This window comes from Manis pentadactyla, chromosome 12, assembly GCF_030020395.1.
Source record: "Manis pentadactyla isolate mManPen7 chromosome 12, mManPen7.hap1, whole genome shotgun sequence".
Classification (NCBI taxonomy): Eukaryota; Metazoa; Chordata; class Mammalia; order Pholidota; family Manidae; genus Manis; species Manis pentadactyla.
Window position 1 is genome coordinate 54,917,111 of NC_080030.1, and position 24,665 is coordinate 54,941,775.

A 24,665-nucleotide genomic window follows, 5' to 3' on the forward strand; every position below is an offset into this window, starting at 1 on the left:
GCTGCTCACTTTTCTTTGTCCCCAGGCGTGGCCTCAGGGACCCGCTCACAGGTCCTGTTTCCCTAGTATCCAGGACCGCATGCATGCACTGTGTCTGTGCTCTGGTCCGGATGGCTGGGGCTGGGTGTTTAGCAGTCCTGGGCTCCCTCTCCCTCCCCTCTCCAACTCCTCTCCTCCCGCCACTAGCTGGGGTGAGGGGTGCTCGGGTCTCTCTGGGCTGGGCTTGTATCTTACCCCTTTTGTGAGGCGCTGGGTTCTCGCAGGTGTGGTTGTGGTCTGGCTGTTGTCCTGTGTCCTCTGGTCTCTATCCTAGGAAGAGTTGTCTTTGTTATATTTTCATAAATATATGTGGTTTTGGGAGCCGATTTCCGCTGCTCTTCTCATGCCGCCATCTTGGCTCCACCGGTGTCTGTTTAATCTTTTATACACTTGTTTATTTAAACGTACTGCATTATTTGTCCCCTTGGGAGACTTCAAGCAATGGTGTAACAGAAAGAAAAGGCCCTAAGTATTTTTCTTCTTTTTGAAATATAAAAGTTAAATGAAATTCATGGACATGTACATTCCAATCTTGACGTGACCTTTTCTTGAAACTTCGTACAGTTTGGAGAGGCTATTGGGTAGTTTGGTGGAGTGCTATATTGTATTCTACCTTACTATTTGAGATGTCTGTAGAAATTTGAGTTCACCTAATCATCTATAATTTAGGGTTAGATTAAAAGTCTAATGGGGTTTACTTGGCAGTTGGCAAGATTGAGTACATGTCTTTTTAGCCTTTGTTCAAACCAGCCCTCAGCCTCTCATTTATTCACTGAAAAAGTATGCCTGGCATAAAAAAATTCTTGGTTTTGGGGATCCAGAATGTAGTATGATGAATAGCCATAATGTTAATAGTTCTGGAGGAATGGAAAAAATAGATCTAGATAATAAAACCAAATGTCTTGGACAGCATGTGCAATTAAACTAGGTGATAAGATTTTATCAGAAGTCACCAAGTATCAATCTGACTGATATTGGTTTATGTGCAAATAAAGGGAAGAACTAGCATCTGATTTCCTTCAGAAAAGGAGAATCTCTTAGCCAATGGAAACTTGTGGTTATATTCTCTCCAATAGTGAGTGCAAGGACCCATAAGGATTGGAAAGTCTGGAGCAGTTTACCCTGGTGAACTCTCAAATTAGACTTGCCAAGAGAAGGCTGAGGGCCAGGATCCCACGCTGAGGAGGAAGTACTGAGAGTAGAATCATACTGAGCTGGAGAGAGAACAGCCAAAAGAGGGGGTGTAGATCAAACAGAGAGTACCACAGGCAGGAATCTTAGAAGGCAAGCCGTAGTGTCTCTGAACACTACTCAAAAACAATGGAAAAGGTAACATCAGAAGAGTTTCCTGAATTCTTCATCATTCTAAAAGTTCAGGAACATAATTTCACATAAAGGTGAGAAATAGAAAAAAATTAGTGTCGAACCTCCAAAGCTATCAAACTGTATGTATGACTACTTTACCAAACATAAAATAGAGGAAGGATCTCTGCATAATTTTAAGGGAATGTTGTCAGTAACAGTTAGGGAACACTGTCCATGAGGAGGTGTGGCATTTGATTTGGGACCACCCTGTTATCTAGTTGAGGGTAGAGCCTGAAGGAGGCTTTAGTACTGGTTCCCACTCTGAAGGAATGTTTTTGATACGGTCCTTTTACATGCTATCTTATATCAGACTGAAAAGGGAGGTTATGAGATCACAATTCATTTACTTTGGGTAAAAGGGAAGGATAAGGAACTTTAGAAAATTGTGACTAATTCCATCAAGAGTTACTAAATCATTTGCCTTCTACTTTTACATTATCCAACACATTATTTCCTGTCATCTTCCATCCTTACCTAGCTTAGACTACTGGGCCTGTCACTATAGTCACGATTGTTCTGCCAGTTGCTTAGTTCCAAATCATTCTTGATGTGTGTTATCCCTCATCCCATATCCATTTACTCAACAAATACTGATTGAATGCCTATTACATACTAGACACTCTTTAAAGCACTGGCGATAATACAACATGGGTCAAAAGAAAGTTAGTGTTCTGAAGTTTACAGTTTCGTCTGTCAGTATGGGGAGCATAAATATTCATGCTGATAAATGTTAAAAGTCAAGGAAAGTGGAGAGTTGCTATTTATATGCAGTGGTAAGAGGTCTCTACTAGAATGTAAGTAAGGTAAGCTTCAGGAGGGCAAGGACCTTACAGGTCTGCTTATTATTGCATTCCTCCTGCTTAGAATGGTGTCTGACATTCTATATTGAGTGAATAAACGATAAACGATGTAGACTGAAGTAATCAAAGAATTGCGTATTATGTAGAATATTAGCAGGCAACAGCCGATCTTAAATTGTCACATCACTCCAATGCATCCCTCGCTGAAATACAAGAAGAGAAAGCTGTTGTCTCTTAATGAAGCCAGTAATCCCAGATCGGAATTGTAAATTGGGGTAACACCTGCTACTACTTAGCCGTCACTTTACCATTCTGTTAGGTCAGATAAGCGTCCGGGCCATAACTGGTAGTCGGGATAACTAGGAGCGTTTGCTGAACGTTTGGTGAACGAATCTAAGTACTGCTACGACGCAGGTCTCTCGAGGGCAGTGCTTAATTCGGCTAGCCCCATCAGCATAGAATAAGATGTTCGCTGAGTGAACGAATGGATGATCAAATAAAAACCTGCGAGCTTCCACGGTAAGCGTATTTAGGAGGGCGGCCCCATCATGGGTCTGGGTGGAAGGAGCGACACACTTTACCTTTGAGGATCTGTGTGCGGAACGAGCTCAGGACCACAGGCCCGGCTCCCGGCTCATAATGGTACCATAACGCTCGGCGTTAGACACCAGTATTTAAAAGCAGCGGGGAAAACCAAACCTAAGTTCTGCGCGTGCGTCGTCATCCCCGCGCAGCCAGCCCCGCCCACCAACTGCCTAAAGGACTCGATTGGCTGCTTCGCGGAAGGCCCGCCCCCGTGGAGGACCATCCCAGTAGCCTGTGCAAAGAACCGTAATTGACCTGACGTCATTCCGCAACCAGTCACAAGCAGGATCTTCAGCCTTACCCAATGAGATCTAGCACGGTCATGGCCCGCAGAGTTTGATTTTGGTCAGGGCTGCGTAAGTAGCGAGTGAGCAAGCTGCAGGTGTGTGGGGCGCGGGAGGAGGGGGCCGCGCCTCCTGCGGAGTTGCCGGGGCTGATCGCGGGGCCCCAAGGCCCAGCCCCGGTCGCTGGGGGCGTCGTTACTGCCTGGCTGACCCTGGTTGATGTCTGAGCTTTCTTGGACCTAGGCGAGCGTGTAGGGGACTTTGTGGGCTGCAAAATCCCCAGTCGGAGTTCCTTAACGGCGGCAGCTTGACCTTCCCGTGGTTGCCAGAGGCTCGGCTTCGGAGGGGGCTGAGCAAGGTGACCGTGCTGAGTTCGGGGAGCCCCCAAGGAAGCTTGCGGCAAAAGCGAGTGAAACGACCGGGCGCTTGTCTCGCCCGTTACCTATTTGGGAAAGTAAGTCACGTCATCTCTCTGGGGTTTATATTCTTTAAAATGAAGTTGTTGTTGTTGTTTTAAATGGTACCCTAATACGTTTGTTTGTAAGGAAGAGCTACCATTCATTTTGTTAAAACCTTGAGTCGGCCTCCTGCCTACATTCAAGAGTGGGCCAAACCCATCCCAGTCCTGAGTCTCAGCCCGAAGTGTTAACTGAAAACTGGTCCTTGTCACTGAAGTCAAGTCACAAAACACAATGACAAGGTTTTGAAGAAAGGAAAGGAATAGTTTATTAACTTGCCAGCAAATTAAGTGGCAGATTCCTGAGACAGTGTCCTGAATCACCAGCAGGGCTTTTAAAGGCGAAATAGTGGGAGAGAGGCTGTGGCTGGTGTTCATGACCACAGACTCATAAAGTAGCAAATTGCAAGAATCCAAGCAGACATTCTTTTGAAGATTCAGTTGCTTTTTGTTTATCTTACCTTATCGGTTTCTCCTCGGTACTCTGGGACGGGATGGTCTTGGCTTCTGCAAAATCAGCTTTCTGCATTATCTCTGACCCTGAGTCTCAGAAAATAGGGAGAATTTTCTCCATTTTCCCTATTTATAATATTAATAGTATGACTTTAACAGTGAGTTAAAGAAAAGGATAGGATTTTTAGGAAGCTATTTATCTGATAGGACAAATATCAGCAAAAGGTACAAATGAAGCAGAATATAGACATGACCTTCACAGATAAAAAGAAACTGCCACCTGTTAATGCTTACAAGGTTTTGGGAGCTACTTGAGTTCATTTTCAAGTTAATGTTAGTATTAAATTTTAAAACCAAAGATGTAATTCAGTTTTCCTCTGTTATAAAAGCTTTCAGAAGAGAGGGAGTTTTGCTTTTGCAATTAACTTGAAAGCTTCCATGCTATGTGTCTAGTCTATTGATGATATTTATTAACTAGCCCCATTGGTAAGCTCAAACATTCTATGAACTTTTAATGCAATTTCACTGATAAATTGAAGTTTCCTTTACCGGCCCTTCTCCAGTCCTCCATTCCTCTTTCTCTTTGGCTTCCTTCAAAATAATGCTGGCCAGAAGAGATTTGTTGATGGTGTAATGTGTAACAAAAGGATTCTTCCAGGTTATTTAATAGAATTTATGTGGCAGTTGTTTGTCAGGAGTAATGTTTTCTAATTTCTTCTTTTTCTGAAGGTATCAAGAAACCAGTAATGTTTCTTTGAATTTGCCTCTGATGCTTCATCAATGTCACTTATACTGAATATTTTAAGAGAGATGCTGGAATACTTTGGTGTTCCCACTGGGCAGGTAAATATCTTTAAATGGATTTGAAGGCACCTGTTGCATTTGTTTTTGGGTCTCATTCTGAAGATGATTTATATAAATAATTAAGGCAAAATTGTTACTTTTTAGGTGTAACAATGGTGAATTTGCAATAGTATAGATTTGATAGTTTGAGTTAAAAAAGGGATGATTAGAAACCTATTTACCTGATAAGTCAAAATGTCAACAAGAGATACAAGTGAAGCAAAATATGGACATGACCTTCATAGATAAAATATATTTTAAATTATCTATTGATTTTTATTTAAGGCAATTAAGAGTTTGACATTTGGATATAGAATGCCAACTTATAGTTAACCAAATTCAGAATTAACCTCAGGAAAGAGGATGACTTAGGTCTGAGAATTATAAGCAAATCCAATTTTGTCTACTCAGTGAACATCTAGTATATCTAAGACAGAATGGTTGGTCCTGCAGGTGATGCAGAGTAGTGGTACATGGCTCTTGTATTCCTGATGCTTAAAATATAATATGAGGAATAAGAAACATACAAATAACTGTAACATAAGACTGAATTTAAGAAAGATACAAAATAGGGAGGCTTAAAGAATGGGCAGATCTTTGCTATTTGTTATAGTGTATTAGGAAAGAAAGTCAAAGATTATTTTCAAAATTTTAAAAGTAAGTTGAAGAATGATGGTGCCATTAGAAACAGACAACTTGGTATGAGGAGCTAGTTTGAGTACACAGATAAGGTGAGCAAGATGTGCTGTTGGATTATATAAATACAAATAACCTGCAGCTGATCAGATGCATTGTTCTAGAATGTTGGAAAGAAAAGAGATTCAGCTTTTGAATTATCTGCATTCTTTTGATATTTGAACCCATGGACTTGGATTATACAATGGAAGATGTCACTGGATGTTATTAAAGCATTATTAATTTCAGAAAAAGTGAGATTGAAGATAATGAGGACTGAGTAATTGTTGAAGATTTGCTTATCATTAGAGTATTGATATCTTTAGAAACTTCTGAGGCAGCCAGCCATATTGTAGAAGTTTGAAGGAAGGAAAGTAGCACCTTTTTTTGAAAAGTCTGTGAAAAGAAATCGAAAGGGGCCATCACCTTGAAGGGGCAACAAGATTTAAATTTTCTTTTATCTTCTTTTCAATGTGAGAGGTAACTTCATGTTTGGAAGTACTGGGAAAGAACCACATAGACAGGAAAAGATTTAACATAAAATGAGAGAGTGGTTGCCTCTCCCTAAGATTAAGAGAACAATGCCCTGGAGAAAGTAGATGGGCAGAGGACATAAACAAATAAGCTTTGGAAAGAAGATAGGCAGTCAAGAGTAGACTAAAAGTGAGATATGGTGGAGAAAATTTCGAATGGAAAGAAATGAAAATTGAGGTATGTCACATTGGAGTCTTTGGTTTTCCCAAGAGCAGATAATGTAAATGATGGCATTGGGGATTTCAGAGATTGGCATTGCTTTGAGTGACACAGTGGAGAACAAAACATGTTATGAAGGGGTTGCAGAATACCTGTGTAGAATACCCAGTTGAAGTCAGCATCAATGTGTAGTCTTTCTAAATAGTTTCATTCTTTTTTTCTCCAGTGGTTGGGGTAGTTTATCCATTAGTAATGCGAGAACACATAATATCAATAGGATGAATCATTTTTGAGTGCTAATGAGCATATCGTTGAAACAGCTTGAAAATTCCTGTGAGGTAGGAAAGTCAGTGAAGTCAAAATTAGGGTGCTGGTCTAGGAAGAGAAGAAGGAGGTGAAATTATAAGAACAATGAGGATGGTCAATGGAGTAAAGGAATGAGACAGGACAGAGGTTTTTGTCAGGATGAAAATTTCTAATCCCAGATTTTCTCCTGAGTTCTAGAACTGTATATTCATCTGCTTATTAGATATTTCCATGAGGATGCTAATAGGATGCTATCTGTGTCTGTCACTCATAGTAAACTTGTCCTTGTTATGGTATCCTAGGAAAAATGAAAAATCTAATTTTTAATTCTCTTTAAAGAGAGAAAATGCTTTCTTCCTGTGGAAATCTCTGGCCAGAGAGCAAATGTTATGTCATATTTTTGGGGAGGTTCTTGTGGGAATAGTTTATGCCAGTGTGGGAGGCGCAAGCTAAAGGACAAAGTAAATTTATAGTAGCCCATTTCATTTTAATTAGCTTTTTAAGAACTGACTTGTAGCAAGTAAGTAAAGAATTCTTCTACAGTAAGTAAAGAATTCTTAAATTGCCTAAGGCCTGATTCCTTAATTTCCCCTCTTTATGTCTTCTTTAAAGAAATTATGTGAATATCCTCTGCATTACCCCATTGCTTGAGAAATTGAAATTGTCAATCTTTGGGCCAAATGATGGGATTATCAACTGAGGGGAGGGAGGAAATTTTTCTGAATAGTTTCCCAAGGTATTTGGCCATTATAAGATATAGAACAAAATGAATTTGTGGTGCTATCTTAAAAAAATCTTTCTTCCTGGAAATATATATGTTAATTCCATCCTCCCCTTTTAAGATTATGGCATTCTATGTATTTTTTAAAAAGATGTTACTGCATCTTTTTATCTTTTTTTCAGAAATATATAAACATACTTAATAGAGTACTTATAAAACAGGGCTTTATATTTAAACAGGCTTTGCAGATTTGGGAAAATAAAGACTATGGATCAGCTCGGAGTATTGTTCGTATTATTGGGAAAATTCTGCCTTTAGAACCTTGTGCAAGGCCTAATTTTGAGGTAAGTCAGTCAGAATACATTGTTTAAGCACTGTGTATGAAATAATCCTAGGCTTTCCTGGAGATATAGAATAGAACAAAAGAAGAAACATTTCCTGCAAGACAGAAATCTTTAGTTTATTCTTGGAGACAAGTCATTTGGGGCATATTTTTGTGTTTATTTAAGTAACTACATTCAAAGATAGGCAGGTGAAAAGCAATACCTGCATAGCTTGTTTTATTCTAGTTTATGCTTTATGATAGATGACATTAACCAGGAGAGAGAATATTGCTACATGTTTAGAATTTAGAATAATACTTTCCTCAGTGTTTTTCCTTGCTAATAGGTGTGTGTTTTTCTATTGAACATCCTTTTTCCTTTTCATGCCTTTGGGTTTTTTAACTGACTTAATTTCCATGGACATCTGTCTTCCCCCAACTCCCTGCTGAGCTTTGACTTTTTTTTCTCTTTTTTACTTTAGTTGATCCCACTCTTGAACTCTGGAGACTCTACTAGCTGTGGGTCTGTAGTTCCATCTTTTGCTGATATTTTGTGTGTGGCAAATGATGAAGAAGCCAGTTATCTCAGATTTCGGTAATGTTATGCTCTTGTCTTGGAAAGTACGGTATGGTCTGTAATCTGAATTGTTACGTGTGCTGAAGTTTGTTCATAGTAACTAAGCCTTTTTCATTGGGCACTGCCTGTGTCCTACTGGTATCTTCCTAATAAGCATGACTTGTTGTTTCTCATTTTTAGCCAAGTTTCCTTCCTGTACATTTAAACCTAACACCAGGCCTAGGAAGGAATTATATTAAAAGGATATTGGAATCACTATGTTCATTTCAGGAGAAAGCTGTTTCCTATTCTAGATACTAGATTTACTTTATATATTTAGCCAAAACTAATATAGTATTTATAGTGTGCCTGGTATTGCTGTTGAATATATTCAAAATTTGGATCTATTACTGCTCGAGAGTACTAACTTAGGTTTTAGTATATTAGTATATCAGATACAGGCTATATGTACAATAAAGGTTAATTATTACAATATTCTCGTTAAATTTATTATGTATCAAACTTGTTTATCAATTTTTTAAAAGTTAGAATACCATAACTTACCCATAAAATAACAGTGAATATAAGGCCCTTCAATTCCCTATCTTTTATTCAGATTATGTAGAATTTCTAAATAAATCAACTTTATTTCTAAATAAATTAATTTGACTGTTTAAAGCTAATAGGTAAAACTGTTATTGGATAATTATTTTTGTTTTATAATCTGAAAGCAAGATTTGTTCCTTCATTGACTGACCACTTATTGGTCACCTACTAAAGGCAACATTCTGTTGAGGATTCCGAGTAACACAGAATTTTGGGCTTGTTCTCAGTGAGTGTAGAGACAGTCACGGGATAAAGAGAGCCACTCTGATTTTCTTTAGTTGTCTCTATTTCTCTTTAATGGAAATAATTAATTTCTCTTGGAAAATTTCCCTCCCTCCTTTTCTTTTTCTCCCTCTCCACTTCTTCCCTTAACCCAAAGAAACAGTATACAGAAAAATGAAGAAGAGGACAAAAATGCAGTTCTCAATTCTTTGCAATTAGTTTGGGATCCATTGTCACCTGCTGTAAGACATAATAAACCAATGAAAAATGATCAGCCTGTAAGTGAAGCTGCAATTAAAAAAATTGCTGCCCTTGAAGATGAGCTAACTTTTCTTCGCTCTCAGATTGCTGCAATTGTGGAAATGCAGGAACTGAAAAACAGTACAAATGCTGGTAAGTAACATACTGGATTTTTGTTTCCTTTAGATGGTATTCATTTAGTATTTAAGTCAGTTCTGAATAAGAATCTTTGATGCTAGTGTATCTGGTGAATGACATTAAATATAAAAGGGTGTTGGGTATATAAAATTATGCCTAATGTTTATTTAGAATAAATTAAGACACATTTGTGGTGAGAGGGATAGCTTTGGTTTAAAGAGCTATCTATGCTACCAAAGCTTGTACTTTTGTATTTAAAAAAAGGCTGTTTTCTGAGTAAGCTTTTCTAGTCCTTTGTAAAGCACTGGAAATTTAGGAGGAAGAATGCATTAATTTGAAAGAAGAGTTTAAGTATGACTCTTTATATATTAGTAGTTTGAAGTTATTGCTGCTGTACTTGTACCAAACTCAGGTGAATGATGTTTCCTGTATGATCCTGTTCTAAATTTTTTGAGACATGACCTGCTTTAAACAATACTCATATATGCAAATATAATATATATGTATATATATATATCCATTACACACATACAATTTAAATATAATAAAATATTTATCTAGTTTTGTGTATTTATAATGTATAAATATTATATTTGTATTACTACATAATAATAATTAAAATGAGATATACACACTTTTTTTAAGCAATCATGTTACACACAGCCTTTTAGGAGCAAATCCATTGTGAAAAAGTTAAATATTCAGTAGCTATCTTGGGCTCTTGCCTAGAAAATTTATGCTTGGGTGTTTCTACAGTGTCTTCATAGAGTGAATATACCAGTTTGAGTGTTTCTAACTACAAGCTGGTGATCATGTTTTAGCTTTTTTAAATAGAGAATGAAATTCAAATTGTATGTGAATTCCTGAAAAAGCACTTTTTATTTTATTTTTAAAATGCATTCTCTCCTTTCTTCCCTTTAAGGGCCTACACAGATAATCCTAATTGAATTAAAAACAAATTTATTATTTAGCTTGATTTATAGAAATTGCTAAACAGATGAGATTGTGTTTTCTTCCTGGCTACCATATTATTTTCATAGCATTATGAAAATTGTTCCTGTTTTGGTTCTAATTAGTGTTATGTTGGAGAGAATTTTGCATGATTTTTCATCAGACTACTTGTTTTTAGGCTTCCTTGACTTGAATGATGGGCCTAGTGGTTTGGGACAGTTGCCATCATCAGCAACTGCTCAGTCAAGTGTCGGGCCAGATCTGCTATCAGGTTCAGCTCTTCTCTGTCCTCCTCCTCCTCCACCCCTGCCGCCTCAGTTTTCTGCTCTGCAGCCTCAATGTTCTCTTCTCGTACAACCAGTATCTGACAATTTCTGTGACTCAGATAATTCAGCAGCTGGCATGAAAAAGCAGCACCCAGGTGCTAGTAAAACCAATTATAGCCGTCGTTCAAAACACAAGAAAAGTAAAGATGTTCCAAACATGATGGATGTTCTAAAGGATATGAATAAGGTGAAGCTTCGTGCCATTGAACGGTAGGTATGTTGTTATAGTTTGAGAAATGAACCAAAATGTTATCAATTATGTTTTTTTTAATTTTTTAAATTTTGGTATCATTAATCTAAAATTACATGAAGAACATTATGATTACTAGGCTCCCCCCTTCACCAAGTCCCCCCCACATACTCCTTCACAGTCACTGTCCATGTATAGTAAGATGCTGTAAAATCACTACTTGTCTTCTCTGTGTTGCGCAGCCCTCCCCGTGCCCCCCCACACTATACATGCTAATCGTAATGCCCCCTTTCTTTTTCCCCGCCCTTTTCCCTCCCTTCCCACCCATCCTCCCCTGTCCCTTTCCCTTTGGTAACTGTTAGTCCATTCTTGGGTTCTGTGATTCTGCTGCTGTTTTGTTCCTTCAGTTTTTCTCTGTTTTTATACTCCACATATGAGTGAAATCATTTGGTATTTGTCTTTCTCCGCCTGGCTTATTTCACTGAGCATAATACCCTCTAGCTCCATCCATGTTGTTGAGAATGGTAGGATCTGTTTTCTTCTTATGGCTGAATAATATTCCATTATGTATATGTACCACCTCTTCTTTATCCATTCATCTACTGATGGACATTTAGGTTGCTTCCGTATCTTGGCTATTGTAAATAGTGCAGCGATAAACATAGGGGTGCATCTGTCTTTTTCAAACTGGAGTGCATTCTTAGGGTAAATTCCTAGGAGTGGAATTCCTGGGTCAAATGGTATTTCTATTTTGAGTTTTTTGAGGAACCTCCATACTGCTTTCCACAATGGTTGAACTAATTTACATCCCCAACAGCAGTGTAGGAGGGTTCCCCTTTCTCCACAACCTCGCCAACATTTGTTGTTTGTCTTTTGGATGGTAGCCATCCTCACTGGAGTGAGATAATATCTCATTGTGGTTTTAATTTGCATTTCTCTGATGACAAGCGATGTGGAGAATCTTTTCATATGTCTGTTGGCCATCTGAATTTCTTCTTTAGAGAACTGTCTATTCAGCTCCTCTGCCCATTTTTTAATTGGATTATTTGCTTTTTTGTTTGTTGAGGTGTGTGAGCTCTTTATATATTTTGGATGTCAACCCTGTCATTTTCGAATATGTTCTCCCATACTGTAGGATACCTTTTTGTTCTATTAATGGTGCCCTTTGCTGTACAGAAGCTTTTCAGCTTGATATAGTCCCATTTGTTCATTTTTGCGTTTGTTTCCCTTGCCCGGGGAGATATGTTCAAGAAGAGGTCACTCATGTTTATGTCTAAGAGATTTTTGCCTATGTTTTTTTCTAAGAGTTTTATGGTTTCATGACTTACATTCAAGTCTTTGATCCATTTCGAATTTACTTTTGTGTATGGGGTTAGACAGTGATCCAGTTTCATTCTCTTACATGTAGCTGTCCAGTTTTGCCAGCACCATCTGTTGAAGAGACTGTCATTTCCCCATTGTATGTCCATGGCCCCTTTATCGAATATTAGTTGACCATATATGTTTGGGTTAATGTTTGGAGTCTCTATTCTGTTCCATTGGTCTGTGACTCTGTTCTTGTGTCAGTACCAAATTGTCTTGATTACTGTGGCTTTGTAGTAGAGCTTGAAGTTGGGGAGTGAGATCACCCCCACTTTATTCTTCCTTCTCAGGATTGCTTTAGCTATTCGGAGTCTTTGGTGTTTCCATACGAATTTTTGAACTATTTGTTCCAGTTCATTGAAGAAAGCTGTTGGTAATTTGATAGGGATTGCATCGAATCTGTATATTGCTTTGGGCAGGATGGCCATTTTGATGATATTAATTCTTCCTAGCCATGAGCATGGGATGAGTTTCCATTTGTTAGTGACCTCTTTAATTTCTCTTAAGAGTGTCTTATAGTTTTCAGGGTTTAGGTCTTTCACTTCCTTGGTTAGGTTTACTCCTAGGTATTTTATTCTTTTTGATGCTATTGTGAATGGAATTGTCTTCCTAATTTCTCTTTCTATTAGTTTATTGTTAGTGTATAGGAAAGCCACAGATTTCTGTGTGTTAATTTTGTATCCTGCAACTTTGCTGAATTCCAGTATTAGCTCTAGTAGTTTTGGAGTGGAGTCTTTAGGGTTTTTTATGTACAATATCATGTCATCTGCAAATAGTGACAGTTTGACTTCCTCTTTACCAATCTGGATTCCTTGTATTTCTTTGTTTTGTCTGATTGCCGTGGCTAGGACCTCCAGTACTATGTTAAATAACAGTGGGGATAGTGGGAATCCCTGTCTTGTTCCCGATCGCAGAGGAAAAGCTTTCAGCTTTTTGCTGTTCAATATGATGTGGGTTTATCATATATGGCCTTTATTATGTTGAGGTACTTGCCCTCTATTCCCATTTTGCTGAGAGTTTTTATCATGAATGGATGTTGAACTTTGTCAAATGCTTTTTCAGCATCTATGGAGATGATCATGTGGTTTTTGTCTTTCTTTTTGTTGATGTGGTGGATGATGTTGATGGATTTTTGAATGTTGTACCATCCTTGCATCCCTGGGATGAATCCCACTTGGTCATGGTGTATGATCCTTTTGATGTATTTTTGAATTCTGTTTGCTAATATTTTGTTGAGTATTTTTGCATCTACGTTCATCAGGGATATTGGTCTGTAGTTTTCTTTTTTGGTGGGGTCTTTGCCTGGTTTTGGTATTAGGGTGATGTTGGCTTCATATGAGTTTGGGAGTATTCCCTCCTCTTCTATTTTTTGGAAAACTTTAAGGAGAATGGGTATTATGTCTTCCCTGTATGTCTGATAAAATTCCAAGGTAAATCCATCTGGCCCGGCGGTTTTGTTCTTTGGTAGTTTTTTGATTACCACTTCGATTTCGTTGCTGGTAATTGGTCTGTTTAGATTTTCTGTTTCTTTGTGGGTCAGTCTTGGAAGGTTGTATTTTTCTAGGAAGTTGTCCATTTCTCCTAGGTTTCCCAGCTTGTTAGCATATAGGTTTATATAGTACTCTCTCATAATTCTTTGTATTTCTGTGGGGTCCGTCGTGATTTTTCCTTTCTCATTTCTGATTCTGTCGATTTGTGTTGACTCTCTTTTCCTCTTAAAAAGTCTGGCTAGAGGCTTATCTATTTTGTTTATTTTCTCAAAGAACCAGCTCTTGGTTTCATTGATTTTTGCTATTGTTTTATTCTTCTCAATTTTGTTTATTTCTTCTCTGATCTTTATTATGTCCCTCCTTAGGCTGACTTTAGGCCTCATTTGTTCTTCTTTTTCCAGTTTCAATAATTGTGATATTAGACTATTCATTTGGGATTGTTCTTCCTTCTTCAAGTGTGCCTGGATTTCTATATACTTTCCTCTTAAGACTGCTTTTGCTGTGTCCCACAGAAGTTGGGGCTTTGTGTTGTTGTCATTTGTTTCCGTGTATTGCTGGATCTCCATTTTAATTTGTTCATTGATCCATTGATTATTTAGGAGCGTGTTGTTAAGCCTCCATGTGTTTGTGAGCCTTTTTGCTTTCTTTGTAGAATTTATTTCTAGTTTTATACCTTTGTGGTCTGAAAAGTTGGTTGGTAGGATTTCGATCTTTTGGAATTTACTGAGGCTCTTTTTGTGGCCTAGTATGTGATCTATTCTGGAGAATGTTCCATGTGGACTTGAGAACAGTGTGTATCTTGTTGATTTTGGATATAGAGTTCTATAGATAGCTATTAGGTCCATCTGTTCTAGTGTGTTGTTCAGTGCCTCTGTGTCCTTACTTATTTTTCTGTCTTGTGGATCTGTCTTTTGGAGTGAGTGGCATGTTGAAGTCTCCTAATATGAATGCATTGCAGTCTATTTACCCCTTTAGTTCTGTTTGTATTTGTTTCACATATGCTGGTGCTCCTGTGTTGGGTGCATATATATTTAGAATGGTTATATCCTCTTGTTGGACTGAGCCCTTTATCATTATGTAATGTCCTTCTTTATCTCTTGTTACTTTCTTTGTTTTGAAGTCTATTTTGTCTGATACTAGTATTGGAACACCTGCTTTTTTCTCCCTGTTGTTTGCATGAAATATCTTTTTCCATCCCTTGACTTTTAATCTGTGCATGTCTTTGGGTTTGAGGTGAGTCTCTTGTAAGCAGCATATAGATGGGTCTTGCTTTTTTATCTGTTCTATTACTCTGTGTCTTTTAATTGGTGCATTCAGTCCATTTACATTTAGAGTGATTATTGAAAGATATGTACTTATTGCCACTGCAGGCTTTAGATTCGTGGTTACCAAAGGTTCAAGGTTAGCTTCTTTACTACCTTACTGTCTAACTTACCTCGCTTATTGAGCTATTATAAACACAGTCTGATGATTATTTCTCTCCCTTCTTTTTGCTCCTCCTCCATTCTTCATATGTTGGGTGTTTTGTTCTGTGCTCTTTTTAGGAGTGCTCCCATATAGAGCAGTCCCTCTAAAATACCCTGTAGAGGTCATTTGTGGGAGGCAAATTCCCTCAACTTTTGCTTGTCTGGGAATTGTTTAATCCCTCCTTCATATTTAAATGATAGTCGTGCTGGATACAGTAGCCTTGGTTCAAGGCCCTTCTGATTCATTGCATTAAATATATCATGCCATTCTCTTCTGGCCTGTAAGGTTTCTGTTGAGAAGTCTGATGATAGCCTGATGGGTTTTCCTTTGTAGGTGACCTTTTTTCTCTCTCTGGCTGCCTTTAGTACTCTTTCCTTGTCCTGAATCTTTGCCATTTTAATTATTATGTGTCTTGGTGTTGTCCTCTTTGGGTCCCTTCTGTTGGGATTTCTGTGTGCTTCCATAGTCTGAGCAACTATTTCCTCCCCCAGTTTGGGGAAGTTCTCAGCAACTATTTCTTCAAAGACACTTTCTATCCCTTTTTCTCTCTCTTCTTCTTCTGTTACCCCTATGATGCGGATATTGTTCCTTTTGGGTTGGTCACACAGTTCTCTTAATATTGTTTCATTCCTGGAGATCCTTTTATCTCTCTCTGCGTCAGCTTCTATGCGTTCCTATTCTCTGGTTTCTATTCCATCAATGGTCTCTTGCATCTTATCCATTCTTCTTATAAATCCTTCCAGAGATTGTTTCACTTCTGTAATCTTCCTCCGGACGTCATCCCTTAGCTCTTGTATATTGCTCTGCAGCTCCGTCAGCATGTTTATGATTTTTATTTTGAATTCTTTTTCAGGAAGACTGGTTAGGTCTATTTCCTTCTCAGAGGTTGTGATTTCGGTCTGTATCAAATTTTTCTGCCTTTTCATGGTGATAGAGATAGTTTGTGGAGCTGGCACAAGTGATGGCTGGGAGAACATCCCTTCTTGTTGGTTTGTGGCCTTCCTCTCCTTGGATAACAGTGACCTCTAGCCGCTTGTGCTGGGCAGCTGCGTGCAGATGGGGCTTCTGATTCTTGCCTGGCCTCTGTGGAGTTTAGCTCTGTGCTTGCTGTGGGCGTGGCCTGCCTTGGGCTGCTGCTCCGATATGGCGGAGCTGTGTTGGAGGGGAAACGGCTGGGAGGCTGTTTATCTCCGTGAGGGGTCTCCAAGCTTCCCTGCTGCCCAGGGGATTAGAGTGCCCAGAGTTCCCAGCTGCTGGGCTAAGTGTCCCAGGACGCTTCCATCCAGCTGTGGGGTCACTGTCCCTTTAAGACTTTCAAAAAGCACTCGCTTTTCTTTGTCCCCAGGGCACCGGCTGCGGGACCCGCTCACAGGTCTTACTGTCCTGCTTCCCTAGTTTCCAGCACCCCACGCATGCACTGTGTCTGCACTCTGGTGCAGATGGCTAGGGCTGGCTATTTAGCAGTCCTGGGCTCCGTCTCCCTCCTGCTCCAACTCCTCTCTTCCAGCCGGGAGCTGGGGTGAGCGGCGCTCGGGTCCCGCTGGGCCGTGGCTTGTATCTTACCCCCTTCGCAAGGCACTGGGTTCTCGCAGGTGTGGATGTAGCCTGGGTGTTGTCCTGTGTCTTCTGGTCTCTCTTTTAGGAAGAGTTGTATTTGTTGTATTTTCAAAAATATATGTGTTTTTGGGAGGAGATTTCCACTGCTCTACTCACACCGCCATCTTGGCTTCCTCCATCAATGATGTTTTAAAAAATTATATTTATCGAAGCAAACATTTTCAACTATTTTTCATTCCTCTTCACCCCAAACTCACCTCCCAGAGAGAATCATTTTCAATTTTTTTTTTAACTCTTTCTTCTAGTGTCTTATCTCCTGATTTTTGTAACAACATACTTCTTTTGCTATTTCTGGATATTTTCATTTTCATTACTTTCCATTGTTAAAAATCAGGAATATGTTCTCTTAGACTTTCTGCCCCCAGCACACAGAGACACCTGTACACTTCTTATTATATTTTTCCTGTATAGTTAAATCAGTCTTTACTTAAATTGGTGTTCAGAGTTTACATCCTTATTATAACAATAAACATTCACAGGTAAGCTGTTTCATATGCTAGGATTACATTTTTTTCAGTGAGTGGTTTTATTTTTTATTGCTGTTGATAATTGCCTCTGAATTTTTTTTTTTTTTTAATTCATTCACTTCGAGGAGCCCTCTGCCCTACTCTAGTCTCACTTGTTACTCTGTAAGCCCCCAGCATCGTCATCCTCAGGATTTCCTTTGCCGTCATCATGGGCATTCTCTTACCCTTTCTCCTGTGTTGTGTCACCTGTTTCTTGGGTGTCATATGTTCCTGTAGTTTCCTGAGAAAAGGTACATAAAAGGTAGATTTTTTAAAGACTTTGCATATCTGAAAATGTTATTATTTCATTCTCATACTTAATTGCTAATTTGACTGGGTTTACAATAGGTGGAAAATAAAATAATTTTCCTCAGAGTTTTGATGACATTATTCCATTGATTTATAGCTTCCAGTGCTCCTGTTGAGAGGTTGATGTCTGGTACTATGAATGAAAGCTGACTCTATTCTTGAAACATTTAAGATCTCTTTAGTCTTGACATTCTGAAATGTCATGATGTGCATTGGAGAGTTCTTTTTTATTTTCTTATGCTGGGCTCTTGTGGTCTCAAGCAATCTAGTTTTATGTGCTTCATTTCTGGAAATATCTTACAAACATTTCTCTGACAATTTTCTCCCATTACTTCTCTTGGAACTCCTATTAGAAGTTTGAATACCAGAATTAACTCTCCTCTTGCATTTTTCTCTGCCATTATATTTTTAATGTGTAAGAGCCATTTTTCTTTGAATGCCCCTTTTTGTATCTTCTTGCTTTGTTTTGTCCTCCTGAAAATATTAACTATAGCTTTAAGTTTTCTTTTGCTCTGGAATTATCTCTTTTTCCTGAATTCCCTTTTTCCTCTTCTTGATTTTGGTCTCCAAAGTTCTGGAGCCTGAATTTAGTATTTGGTGATTCTTGGCTATACATTCATATTTAGTAGTGACACAAGGAAAATCTGATTGAAAGTTCTTTATGTGAGGTAGAATTGTTAACTGGTAGGTTCACAGATTAGTGATTGACTAGAGTGATTTTGTTGGTTGGACAGGACCATATTTTGGTAGCTGTATGTCTTTTCTTTGGAGCTAAAGGGTTTTTCTAGAAAGTTCTTCAATCTCCTTCTTGATCAGGAGAATTGGGGATTACACAGGAGGTGCAAGCCAGGCAATTTGAGAGTTAAGTGGGGAAAGAAAAAGGGAGGACCGTATCAGTCCATGTGCGGGCTTTTCTTTAATCCCTCTATTTTCTGAAAGGCAGCTCACCGCCAACACTCTCTTCACTCATCAGCTTTTTGGCTTTCAACATTTTGTTGCAACTCTTATCTACTCTCTCCTCTTAATTTCTACATCTTTGTGAGTCTACATATTTTTCATTTCTTTACTCTTATTTTGATAGGATTTCACAGAGGTGTGTCATGTTCACCTGGAAATCCCTAATGAGGTTTTTGGTGAGATAATAAATATGTTTTTTACATTATAGTGTTAGGACATAAGTCATCTCATTATTAGGTTATGATTCAATCCTGGTATGAGGCAGCTAGTACAGAGAAAAGTATTATGGCTGTATGTGCACACTTGGTCCCAACTAGGTTGCTTACTGGTATCACTGGGCCCAGTCATTGTAAAATGGTGGCTTGGTCACCATACTGGAGAAGCAACTATGAGGCAAGCAGACTGTTCCCTCCATCCCCCTGTTCCCTCAGTTTCTACAAGTAGCAGTGTATTACATATTACTGCAAAATCAGATGAGATTCCCACATCTTTACATTTACAAACTTACTACCCATGTTCTCTGCCTTCCATCTCGTTATTGTGAATGAAGTATACTTGTTCACATCTAGGCTATCCCTTGGCTACTGAGTTCCCTTCTCTTGTCTAAAGCATTTCACTTAAGAATATCCTTTCTGTCTTCTGCAGAATCAAATTTTCCTTCTTAACTTTATCTTCTCCTCACTCCTAAGTATTTCCCATCTTCAGAACAGTATATTCCCAGCTGTTACTGTTTCTCTTTTTCCCTTTCTGATATAAATTCTTGATGTTTATAGTTTGTTTACTTTCTCACTGCTTTCTTCTACCCATTGTAATGTGGTGTTTCTTCCCATCACTCTCTTGAAAACTATTATTTTCAAGTTTACCAGTGACTTTGTGTCACCAAATCTAATGGCTGTTCTCATTGCCTCCCTTAATTGACCTCTTGGCAGCATTCGGTAGAGTCCATGGTTCCCTCCTCCTTGGAACCCTTTCTTCACTTGGCTTTGATGAAATCACACTTGGTCTTTCTCTGATATCATTGCCCACTCCTTCTTATTTCTTTGTTTACTCTTCTTTTTTGGGCTTGCTCTCTAAATATCGTTGATCTCTTTAGTCTCAGCCCCCTTCTCTTCTCCATCTACACTGTCTTCTTTGGTGGCCTCATCCCTTCCTTTGGTTTACATAACAGCTATGTGCTGTTATGTCATTAGACTCTCACATTTATTTTTCTATCCCTGACCTCTCCTCTGCGGCCATGCCTGCTTGACCTTTTCATTTATCTGTCTCACAGGTATCTCAAGCTTCCATGTTCAAAACAGAATTCTTCTTTCCTATGTGTTCCCTTCCTCCACTTGAAAACTTGTTCTTCCCCAAGTCTTCTGCGTCTAATAAATGGCAAAACCAGCACCCAGTTCCTCAGACCAAACATCTAGGAATCATCTTTGTTTTTTCATTTATTTTCTGTCTCATATCCTTTCCCTCAGCACATAGCTCAAATCTGTGGACCCTCAGGATCCACTTGCCACCCCCCAGGCTAAGCTACCATGTCATCTCACTTGGACTTCTGCACTAGCCTCCTAACTGGTCTCTGTTTCCACTCTTCCTCTGTATCTTTTCTCCATATGGTAACTGGATAGCACCTTTAAAAATGGAAGTTAGATCATGCCATTCCTTGTTTAAAAACCATCGGTGGTTTTCCTTTGTGCTTAGAGTAATATACAGACACCTTGCTCTGCCTCCGAGTCCTTCCAGGATGCAGCACTTGCAGCTCTTTGTGATCTCGTGTCCTGCTTCCCATGTTACTCACTGTACTCTAGCTGTACCTGCTGGTCTTTTTTCTTTTCTCACACATGCCACACTCCTTCCTGTTGCATCCAGTAGATGTTTGTACTAAAACTGACTCCTTGTCATTCCTTAAAGAGGATACCGTCTCTTAAAGAGACTTTTCCTGATCATCTCATTTAAAGTGCTTTCGTCGTAGTCACTAATATCCTTACCCTAACATCACTTATTACTGTCCACAGTGATCTTGCTTAGTTCTTTAAAGATCTGCCACCAGAATGTTCCATAGGAGCAAGATACTGCTCTATCCTCAAAGCATAAAATAGGGCCTGGTATAATAGTAGGCATTAACTGAAGATTGAATGAACAATTAGCCTGATGAAATTTTTTCTCATGAACTCTTTACTCCTTTTAAAAGTTCTCAAATGTTTCTTTAAATTTTCCACTGGAAAATTAGAAAATTAAAAATAAAGATCTTCAGCAAAGAGAGAGATATTTGATAAATCCCAGGTCATATAAGATTGTGGTAGAGCCCCACAACATGGTTTCTTGTTTTTCTGATTTCTAATTCATTCTGCCCTCCAATTCCTTATCCCATGGCAAAAAATTTTAATCTCTTGAAGACTAATTAGAGTGTAATCTATTTTGCCCATATTTCTGCTGTATGTCGACAAGTAGCTTAAATAACACAATTTTAATTTATTCTGTTAAAAAAAATAGGTCACCTGGAGGTAGACCCATTCATAAGAGGAAAAGACAAAATTCACATTGGGATCCAGTGTCTTTAATATCCCATGCACTTAAGCAGAAATTTTCATTCCAAGAAGATGATTCCTTTGAGAAAGAAAATAGGTCTTGTGAGACTTCTCCATTTTCTAGTCCAGAAACCTCAAGAGTGAGTAAGGTTAATTTTTCAGTTTTTCTAAAGCATATTGTTCATGATGTATCTTTGCCCTCAAGTTCTCTTGAAGGAACGCAGAATGGGCTAACAGTTGTTTGTTGACACTGCTAGTGTTTCTATTGTTAACTTTTACATGCTCATTTTAGCTTTCAGCCTACTATGAAGTTTTTTGACATAAAACACTTGATTTGCAAAATACTTGTGCTGACTTGCTGTGTGCAGAAGGAACTGGGTGTCTGAAACCCTGAGAGGGCCAGAGAAGAAGTGATAGCTTCAACCTAACCAGAGTTAAATGTGAATACTCCAGTATTTTCCTCAGTCAGATATAAAGCCTTTGGATTATTGTGGTTAAATGGAATGTCAACTGTGTCTTTAAAACAAGTGGAATCATAATTATCTTCAATGACAGTTCTTGGTTGTTTAAAAGAACACACACTGTATTTCAAATCCTTGACCCTTAAGAGTGCTCCTTACTTGAAGTATTTTTTTTTCGGGTGTAAGTCTAATTTTGGGGGTGCTTTTCTCACTTTGTAATTTATTAGAGGCTGTACATAAACATAAGCCTTGGGAACAAGAGGACTGTGTAAGAGGGACAGTGTGTGAGGTCAGGGGGATGGCGCTGAGGAGTGGTGGTCATCAGTGGAGGGGGAGATGGGAAAAGTAAAAAGCAGACAGCAGCTCCAAGAGTGTAATAACAGCCTGGGGGAGGCTGTCCTCACGTGCCAGGTGTGCAGTTTCTGAGTTACTGTTGCATGTGTGTATGTAGTTACAAATCTTATGTTTATCATGTTGACTCAGAACATTCTTAACTCTAAGAAGACAAAAAGGTATAGAGTTTACTTTAGAACTGTTACAATAAAAAAGTGCAAATGTACCTGAAAATAAATGTTTAGTGTTTATATACAAGGTCATAACTTGCAAAGTACTTTTTTATTCATCTCATTTGATCTTCACTGCAACATCCTAAAAAAACCAACCAGGCCAATATTACCTGTTTAACACACACAAAAAAACGAGCCTTATAGTGCTAAAGTAACTGCCCATAATCCCACGTCTAATAGGCAGAGCAAGAGCAGTGATGAGAACCTGGTTTATTAAAAATCTAGGATATTTGAAAACTTTTAGTTACCTAAGAAATTCACTTGGGTGGAACACACTGATTTCTGATAATAGTGAATAAATGAGGTATTATTGTTCACTGTTCTTAGCATTTTCTCTGCAGCCAGCTATGATCATCTTAGAGAAAGAATTATCTCTTTCTGTGTAGGATATAGCATCTAGATTAGGGCTGGACACATAGACACTCAACCTGAAGTTGACTGGGAGCTCAGTCTGTGCAGCGGAGACTGTCTGCTCACTTTTGTGTCCTAAGCTCTCAGCACAGTGCTGGACACACAGCCCACTCTCAAATATTTATTATTGTATGAATAAACCTCGAGGGGTTGTTTGATGCTTGTGTTGCCGTTCATTTTTTACAGTAGAAAAATTTTTATGTTAAACATTTGCTTTTTTTTAGTTTGGATCTCACAGTTCACAGTCGAAAGGATAATGAGCTAAAGGAAGAACTGATAAACACAAAAGGTGTTGATCACAGAAGACAAAGAACTGATAAACACAAAAGGTAGCTGTGTCTACACCTTCAAGGAAAGATTGCAGAAATATGCCAGCCTGCCTTTCACTATAGGTTAAAGGAGCACATCTTCTGTTAATGAAGTTAAATGAAGTCTGTCCACTGGGATATCTTAGTGCTGGGGTCTAAAAGGTCTTGACTCTTAAGAATATCTGTCTGGTTTTGGAAGATCCAGCAGCAACTGGCTACTGATGATAGGTGCATGGATTTTCTTTGGTGTGTGTATGTTAATGTTATTAAAAGCTGAATACATACTTTGAATGATTTTCCTAAGAGGTAAATAGTAAATGGCTTAATGTTTCTTATTGAGACCAGTGGGGTTTTACTATACAGTAACAGAAACCATTTTAATGGGTCAATAATTAATGTAAACTAAATATTGTACTAGTCAGCAAGTGATAGTATATTTGGGTTTTTAAAAAGAATTTCTTAAAGCAGTTGTGATTTTCTAATTTAAGAGCCTTTGAAATCTTTTAAAAGTTGGTAGTAATCTGGTTTACTTGGCCTCCAGAAATTTGGAGATTTCAAAGAATGTAAAATTAAAATTTTTTCATTAGAATAGTTATAGTTTGAGTCACATAGATTGAACCTCCTAAAGATTCTTCCTGAAGTGATAAAGAATTCATCTTAGAAACTGATTTTAATTGTTAAATATTAGAAGTATTTAAAGAATCTTCTCCCCAAGTTTTCCCTAATTTCTATGCAAATATGTAAAACCTCGCATTTTATTTCCTTTGTCCCTTACCGTTGTAAACAAATGTGGCTTTTGAACTTTGTTGTGTTTTATAGCGATTCTTTTTCATGTTTTCTTCTTATGACATTCATAAAGTTTCAACTTTGTTTTTTTGAAAGAGTTCTGTAGGTAGAGTTTCTTGGGTAATGCAGATAAAACACATGAGTTTGGAATAGGTATTTTGTCCCTCTTTGCACACAAACTTATGTGAGATGGAAATTTACATTTCCTAACTGTGTAGCAGGCAGGGGCCTTCTGTTCCATTTGAGTGGACCCAGCACCCACCCATTTGGCCAGACTCTTCCCATTTTGGAAAAGCCCAGTCTGCCTGCAGCTCTCTTGCTGCTGTGGTAGAGAACTGGTAGCCTGCCTCGCCTCCATTTCCAAGCCCTTTTTCCCTGACTACCTTTTAATCAGGAGTGGCCTTGTAGCAGCCACTTATGACCATGAGTAACAGGCTTCAGATCAGAGAAGTGAACCCTGACATTGCTGAGCTGTTGAACCAACCCCAGCAAGAGCTGCCTGCAGACTTCTTATATGAGAAAGATAAACAAGAAAAATAGGTCTTGTGGGTTTTGTGTTACTTGCAGCCCAAAGCATTCACGACAGCAAGCATAGCAGTGTAGCTTTGACACCTGCCTGTTAGTCCTTCTGTGTAGTTTTTAGGTACTTCCCATCCTGTTATCAGTAGTTTGTTCTTGCAGTCATTCTGCCCCTCCTGTACATTTTCCTTACCCTGCCTCTTCTCTTTCATTGCCCTTGCAGTTGGAATTTTTTTCCTCTGAAATAACTGCTTTTAACCACCAAGGTAGTCTTGCAGTTTCAGTTTTATAGTTTCCTTATCCAAAAATAAATAATAAACCAACCTCTCTTCAACCAAGTGAAGTACATTTTTTGACAAAGCTCAACTTGATTTGGGGGGGTGCTTTTCTGTTCTGTTTGAGAATGAATTTCCTGCCTGCCCAGAGTGCCTTTTAGCACCATCATCTATGGGGACCGAGTTGATGTTGAGCTCCTCTCTGACGTCCTGTGTCCCTGGAGATGAGACCACATGCTCTGAAATTCTCCTTCAGGAGGCTTCCAGAAAGGCTTGAGCTTGCGCTCCTGGTGATTGTATTTACTGCAGTTGCTGTGTAGGCCTTCATAAAATCTTACTTGAT

At 38.6% G+C, this 24,665-nt stretch overlaps 1 protein-coding gene across 1 annotated transcript; it reads left to right on the plus strand.

The window, feature by feature from the left end:
* Positions 1-3,017: 3,017 nt before the first annotated feature.
* MTFR2 (mitochondrial fission regulator 2) lies at positions 3,018-24,375 on the plus strand. The gene is given in 9 exon segments (XM_036903715.2): positions 3,018-3,527; positions 4,713-4,826; positions 7,461-7,565; positions 8,026-8,138; positions 9,085-9,320; positions 10,435-10,792; positions 20,962-21,136; positions 22,659-22,688; positions 22,690-24,375. Coding segments are annotated over 8 exon segments (1,158 nt in total). The 5' UTR covers positions 3,018-3,527; positions 4,713-4,763; the 3' UTR covers positions 22,768-24,375.
* Positions 24,376-24,665: the final 290 nt, after the last annotated feature.